The sequence below is a fragment of the Cynoglossus semilaevis genome, chromosome 20, assembly GCF_000523025.1.
Source record: "Cynoglossus semilaevis isolate Cse_v1.0 chromosome 20, Cse_v1.0, whole genome shotgun sequence".
In the NCBI taxonomy this organism is placed as follows: domain Eukaryota; kingdom Metazoa; phylum Chordata; class Actinopteri; order Pleuronectiformes; family Cynoglossidae; genus Cynoglossus; species Cynoglossus semilaevis.
Window position 1 is genome coordinate 3,201,775 of NC_024326.1, and position 7,619 is coordinate 3,209,393.

The 7,619-nt window shown below is 42.3% G+C and overlaps 1 protein-coding gene across 2 annotated transcripts in view; it reads right to left on the minus strand.

Moving 5' to 3' along the window:
* Positions 1 to 2,246, minus strand: part of LOC103396026 (ephrin type-B receptor 1-B) — a 146,761-nt gene extending 144,515 nt beyond the window's left edge. For both annotated transcript variants that reach the window (XM_008333949.3, XM_008333948.3), the window contains exon 1: positions 1,078 to 2,246. In XM_008333949.3, the coding sequence (XP_008332171.1) occupies positions 1,078 to 1,138 (61 nt within the window). In that variant the 5' untranslated portion in view covers positions 1,139 to 2,246. The remainder of the gene's footprint in view (positions 1 to 1,077) is intronic.
* Positions 2,247 to 7,619: the final 5,373 nt, after the last annotated feature.

A 7,619-nucleotide genomic window follows, 5' to 3' on the forward strand; every position in this document is an offset into this window, starting at 1 on the left:
TTTGAATCTTTGCAGAAGTAGCAATTTGGAGCTGGGCATTGTATCTTCATAGCTGTGCTGAAATCCGATGAGGCACAGGCCAGCGCTGAATTACAGAGCACAGCCAGAGCTGGTAGCAGTCCAGTGGCTGAGCTGTAAATGATTAAAGGGAGACACCGTATGTGAGAAATCTCTTTTCATTTGTGCTTTCAGTGTTTACTTATGGCTGCTGGTTACAGGCAGGGACATGGGAGCTGGAGGTTCCTGGGACTGTTTTATTGGACAAGGCTGTGCCGCCATACAATAAAGTAAGAGGAGACACCATATACCTATGACTCTGTTCATCCAGCTGATTACATCTGAGGCTATCCAGTCTAGTTTTAATCCTTGAGGGCCTGCAGCGGAAATGAAAAACATGTTTAACTGAAACAATATTGGCTACCAGTGGTACTACAGCTTGTCTGGATATGATAGAGCAGATGAAGGGACACAAAGATAAAAGGAAGTGGAAAGGTGTGGCTGAAGCAGAAGAGGAAAATTCTCCAAAAATGTGTGAAAAAAATCATATTTTGTGGTCAAACTATGGTCTCTCAAAATTCTGATGAATGGATAATTAAAGAAAAAAGACCCGTTATATAAACGGTATGGTCACAATGAGCAAATGAATGATGTTTAGGAGAACTGAACAGTTTCATTTAATTAAACAACAATAATAATAATAATAATAATAATAATAATAAAGGATTCAAAAGACAAGTCAAATATTTCATTTCCCCTAAGGGTGAAGTTACTCTGCAACAGTTTAGATGAACCAAAATAAAACATGTTGACTGAACTCCAAAGAGTGGAAAAACAAACGGTAAATACAATAAATAATATATAATACAATAAACAAACTAAAGCGGATGCATTTCATAAACCTGATTAAAATAAAGCAAAGTAAGAACATTTAAGGTGAGGGGCAAAAACAAAACATTTCTCCGCTCCAGTGTAAACAGTACAAGCGTCACCCGACAAACGTGCGCGACTCCCTGTGATGAGCGTCTCCGCACCGACATCACCCACGGTGCCACAAACGAGCGCACTTTTGTTAATTACCTTCCATCGCAGAGCATGTGATGACCAGCACGCATAAGAGCGCAAGCAAATCCACTGACATGGCAGAAGGGTAATCTCCACAGCGTGTCCCCAAACAAGCAGGACGCACGGTGCGCGTCAAAAGAATCCCTTCAGTTGTCAGTGCGGTACTCCAGTAGACAGAGCCTGTGTTGTGAGTCACATTTCAGCCTCCGAGCAAACAACGTGTGACAGCCGGTGCAGGAACTGAGTGTAGTGCCTGAGTCTGGGGTGCGTGGTGCAGCGGGGTGTAAACGGGGCGGGGGGACCCGACATCGGCTGCTCACAGAGCAATTGCAGCGCTGGGGCCAATCATGGATCGGGAGCTGAAACTCACCAACCAATCCACAGGCCACCGCTCCGCCCAGCACGAATTATCAAAACACAAAACTTTTCCTTGACCTATTTGAAACGGCTTCCGCTACACTGAATGGAAATAGCGCCACCAGAAGGCCTCTCATAGGCATGACATGGTGATGTGTCACTGCTGGAGAAAAATGTTTTGGATAGTGGTTTATATCCAATATATCTGTAGATTTTACGCATATATATATTATTATATTCATATATATTTTGTCTTTTTTTCTGTTTATTATTAGTTTCAATGTATGAGCTCAACAATAAACAATAGTGCACACTATTACAAATATTATATTGTATTATAAATGATGTTGTGTTTTTTAGCAATTTTATTTTTAGTTTATCTTTATTGTTGATTAGATAGATAGATTTTTTTTCTACACTAGACCATACCATATTCCTCATTCAGACGTCAGTGGCATTTTATATGCAAACCCTTGCCCTCACATTTGGTCAAAGCCAGTGTTAACTTCATTTACAATGCAGATGTTCCCTAACAGTAGAGTCAAATTCAAGTGCACCTCCTGCATCTCTTACCCGGTGCCCCCTTTGTCTGCACGTGTGCTGCAACAGATGGTACACACAATGGCCATTTCCCCGTGGGGACAGGAACCAGGGAACCGGGGTCTGTTTCAGCAGAGGAAGGGGGCAGTTGCTGCCCTGTAGCCCAGAACCACACCTGTGTTGGGCAGATATGTCCCCAAGTCCCCGCAGCAGTGGAATGAGAAGGAGCTGTTAATCTACAACCTGAGTGGGTCTGGTTTTACCCCGGGCCACTGGATGGCCTAATACTTCACTGCTGTTTCTTCACACACTGGCCCAGATACTTGTTACTTGTTTCACTTCAAGAATGAAAAGTTAGACTGAGAATCCCAAGTAGTGTACTTTTAAATGGTGGTATATGTTCTACTTTACTCTTACTAATTTACATGGACACCAGAAGATGCCATGCAACGTTAGATACTGCTTAGCCAGATCTGGTTCCACTTCGGCAGCTCATAACCTTTACCATGACATAGATCAAATGCATGGTAAATTAGATGTGACTTCTATTGGTAAATGTTTGTTCCAACTGTTGCAATGCCAGGAAATAAAGTGGGGCAGGCTCAGAGCTTCAGGAGCATCAGGCAGAGGTTGTTAGCTTGGGGAAGGAGATGATGAGAACATTTGTCATTTTTAATGGCGTGGTGAGTAGCGGTGTGGTGGTGTGACATAGCACAGCACAGTGTGCCCCGTGGTGCTGGCTGCTTAGGCCTCTTATAGCCACCTGGTCTTATTTGTCACCAAGCCACTCTTCATCACCTATGACTCCGTGGGTCATCTCCAAATACAGGAGCAGCACAAAGCAATCTGTCCCTGTTTGCTGTCCACACCCGGAGGGAGATGGAAGGAAGGAAGGAAGGAAGGAAGAGTATAAGGGAAGGTTGGAACAATGATGCTGCCGTCGCTGCCACTGCTGCTGCTGTGGCACATCCTGCTCCACATTGCACACAGACAAATAATCCACACAATAACAACACGTGTGCAGTCACTCACCCACACAGCACTTTGATTATGATCCACACAAAACCACAAGAGCGCTTGGCTACTTTAGCTCAAGAGCCTCTGCTCAATACCTATGCTGAGTCCAAATGCATTGCAGAGACTCTTCTCCCTGTGGCCTGATTTTTTTCCACATGGTTAGTTGACAAGAGCAGCATTCCACTTCTATTTCTTTTCAACATTTTCCTTTTTTTTCAATTCAAGAGCCTTCTAGACAATAAAAGGCAAAACTACAATGTTGGATAACCTGAACCTGTTACATGTTTTTGAACTGAATTATTTTTCTTTTCACCTGACTTCAAATGTACTGTGTACCACCGGACCACTGCATCCTGACCTGATCATTTCCTGACTTCTGTTTGTTTGTTCACTGTACAGTGGACGTATAAAATGGATTCTAAAAGTAGACAACATCAAGAACACGTGCTTTACACAGACCCGACCAAAGTGCAGTTTTGACAAGATCCTGCCATTATTAACAGGGTTTACTGTATAGGAGTGCAGATGAAAGCTGGAGTCAGTGTCAGGCATGCATGTTTGCACCAGGAATACTGGATGACTGTAATGACACAAAAAGAGAAATTCAGAAACTGATATAGGAAAAGAGAGAGAGAGAGTTTTATGGAACATGGGAGAGACACAGCTTTGTCTGGTGATGAATATGAATGTATGAAAATGAAACGCCTAAGTCAATATGGAGACAGTGCAGGGACCAGTTTGACAGAGGAGTGCAGTGCTACACCCCCTGGGGGAACAGACTGGTTATTAGGCTGGATTGGAGCTTCATCCATCTTCACGAGTCTGGGCTCCGGCCGTTGACAATATGAGTGCAGAGCCCGGACTGAATACAGATGTTCTCAGGACTGGTGTTCCCCAAATAGAGGGTCAGAACTCACAAGTCAGTCTCAGCTATACTTTGGCTTTCTGGGTCACAACTCAAGAGACAACCTGGAAAATAGGTTCAGTCTAGGAGGGTGTTTGAGGTATAGTCAGATTTGCAGGACAATTGTACATTTTAGGATTACACCAATACTTCATTTTAACAAGGAAAATCTTAAAAATAAATCTTATCCTGGACGATTTTTCTTTGTGCACTGCTTGTCACTTTAACCTTGTTCGCAAATGTGCGGCATGTAAGTAAACATGTTTTTCCGACTTTCAATCACAGACTGGCAATGTGACAGCAGTTCAGACAGAGAGACTGAACTAGCACAGGAGCTAAAAACAGAAGTCTCATTAATTTACCACTGATGCCGAGACTGATGGTACCTCTCCCTATGAGCAGGGACACGCTCACTGCACAGGTCTCTGACATGGAGCAAAAAAAAAAAAAACAACAAGCACACAAGCATGTGATTGACAAAAACTGGGAACACCGCTGATCACAACCACGTGAGAGTTTGTTTTTGTGCAAGCAGAAAGTTAAGGAGAGAAGAGGGATTATCATCCACTTCCCCCGGAGGAGACGCAGTGGAAGCATTATTTGTTTTAAGTATCGCAGTTTGATTAATAAGTCGTGAGCTCATATTCATTCTATTCAGGACCCACACTCTTTAGTTACCATTAATCACCAAAACACAATGAAGAGATTCTGCTCAGTGCTGAATGTGTAAGAGCTTCATTACTGCATGCTTTTTGTCAAGGCTGTGAGTGCACTTGTGTGCATGAGAGAGACTGACAAGGGCTCCATTTGCACAAGGCTGGGTTCCTACTTGTGTGTGTGTTTCTGAGAGGCTGGGAGGGGGGCTGAGAGAAACACAGAATGGTGGATAATGAATCGGTGTGTCCCCCTGCTCAGTCACTGCATGCTCTGTCAGCTGCCATGTTTTTTTTCCTCTCTTGCAGACAATGTTTTGAGGAGCACGGGCTAAATCCATTTCTCAGAAGGTGTGAGCAGGCCAAAAACATGTGTGGGAAAAAGTGTGAAAACACAGAAATACTTATAATCCAAAAGCAGTGAAAATGTTCAGCCAGTCCTGTAACAACCTCTGATTTATTATTTGTCTCAATGGCAGTGCTGATTAAGACATATCCATTTGCTTGCGATCAAGGATCACTAATCACAGATGAGGTTAATGAGGTTCTCATTCACTCTACCGTTTTGTTTCACTCACAGCATTTAAGAAAGTTTCTCATTAACCATGTGGCCTCAGCCTCTTCTGTTGTTATACACCCTTCAAATTATGCAGCAGCCCTTTTAACCTCCTCCAAAAGAGGGGGCTTTAACCACAACAACATTTGACACATGGTAAATTGTTTTTGTATCCCTGAGTGTGTTATTGTGCCTCGGTCGACTGGAGAGGCTCGTGAAATGGTTTTCTGGCCACACGAGCAACATTTAAGAGCTGGACTCGTTAATGAGGAAAAACAAAACCAGCCTGACAGCTCATCACTATAAGTCAGCCAGTCAGAGCCTAGTCCAGTCGTCTAGTTGTTTGCTTCACAGGGACACCATCAAAACACATGCCTTCATCTCCTCTGGCCCCATCTTCTTCTCCCCTCCTGTGGCCCTTGACAGACAGTTCAGTATAATCTATCAACCTCAGTCATGGCCAGTCATTTGTAGAGCCACTGATGCACACAAGTCAAAAACACAGTACAGATCCCGAGGTCCGTTACGGTGAATTGGATTAACATCCGATGACGGAGAGGTACAGAAAAAGGGAGGTCAACTCAATCTGCCCTCTGTCTGCCACACATGGATCCCCTGTCATAGACTGACCTCAGCCAAACCAAGCACATTAAACTCCAGCGCTGTGTTTGAATATAAAAGTGTAGTCTTGGGTGTTGAGCTTCATGCAGTGAATAAACATGAGCTCTCTGTGAGGTCTGTATGTCTCCTTTACCTCTGGTCTGTTTATCTCAGCTGATTAGTGTGATCACACTCACCTGGGCCTTGCTCATCAGTCTCACTTAAAGATGTTAAATTGTATTCATTTGAAATCTCCGTCCTAAATTGAATTCAGCTGGAAGACTTCGTTTTGTGCTTTTTACTTGACAAATATAGTCGTGTGCAGCACTAAGCTATTGTACCTGGTGAGATGTCTGTAGGTAAAAATAGTAAAACAAATATGTTTATCTGACATAAACTCTTAGTCAGTTGCATAATAATTAGTTTTTGTTGCTTTACTGCACAAATATTCTTCTGCTCATTGCTTATGTAAGAAAATGTAAAATAGATAAATACAGAGCTAGAACCGCAAAATGTCAGTTATTTGCAGAAGAGAACACTCATTTCTGTTAAAGTGAAGACTTTTTTTGTGTTTTTTAATCAGTAAGTTGTTTTTCAACAGGAGTTGGAACTTGTCAATTTAAATTCATGTCATTATCAGTGACAGGCCATCTTATTAAAGCTTATTTTGTTTTGCCCTGCACTGTCTGTTCTTAATAATTGTTCTTCAAGGTAAAAAGCAGCTTTTAAGGTCATACAAATAATAAAAATAAAGAAAAAATAAACAACAAATTCCAGAGAAATTAAAATCCAGAAAATGAATTGTATAATCTGTATAATGATCACAGTGGACAGGCACACATGCAACAGCTGTGACGTCAACACAAGCAAATAAACACAAGGGCTGAGTTAACACAATGACCTTCTGCTATTAAGACTGACCTTTGAAAGCAATCTTTTCTCCCAGCATGCATCACCAGATCAATAAACATCACTGCCAGGTGAGGGCTCTGAGAATTATCGGCCTGTTGCAGGCGTAGTGATATGGAACGCTCACACACACACATACACACACGCGCAGACATGACTCAGGCACACAGTATGTACAGAGAATTACAAGCAGATTCTATGAAGCTTATGTCAAATGCTAAATGTCAAAATGGGGCTGCACCAAATGTGTCACATTGCTCACTGTGGTTCTACTGCACAGTTGCTTTTTCAAATCAGACTGCAGCACAGCGCCCTCTTGTTGGACCAGTACTTATGGTTAATCGGTGTTATGTCATTTTTGTCTATAGCCAATAACCACAGGTAGGAAAGTAACAGTTCCAAACCCATCTGGTTTTCTCTAACAGTCCCTTCTACACAGAGTTTTAATGGCTCAGTTTTTTCCTGGTTATTTAAGTTCACCCTCCAATAGCAGGTGGCCCTGGTTTATAGTTGAATCAACTCTTCCAATCAGAAGCACAGCCCACGACCAGAGTGTTTCTTAGTCAATGATTTGTGATCCAGCCCACAGTCCCCAGATCCTCAGCTCATTGAGAGTTTGATGGATAACCTGTCAGACAAACATTATTTCTGTATATGTGTGTGTGTGTGTGTGAGAGAGAGAGAGAGAGAGAGAGAGAGCATGCCATGACCCTTAATGAACCAATGATTTTCATGGGGGCCTTATGTGTTACAGGGTTAGGGGGCTAAATGTAAATAACGGTTCAGTTGAGGTCAAAGTCAACTAACAATCTGAATGGAAGTTTGAAAAATTTATTTGGAAAGTGCTTGGCTAGAGGATACCACACACATGCAAGCAGGGGCAGAATAGAAGGATTTTTAATTTGCTTGCGAACAGCAACATGATGAATTTGTCAGTTTTGGTTTCGTACTAATTTAAAAACAATATTCTTCTAAAGTGGAGCGCATAAAGTATAACATCTCTGTCATCACTGTAAACAAA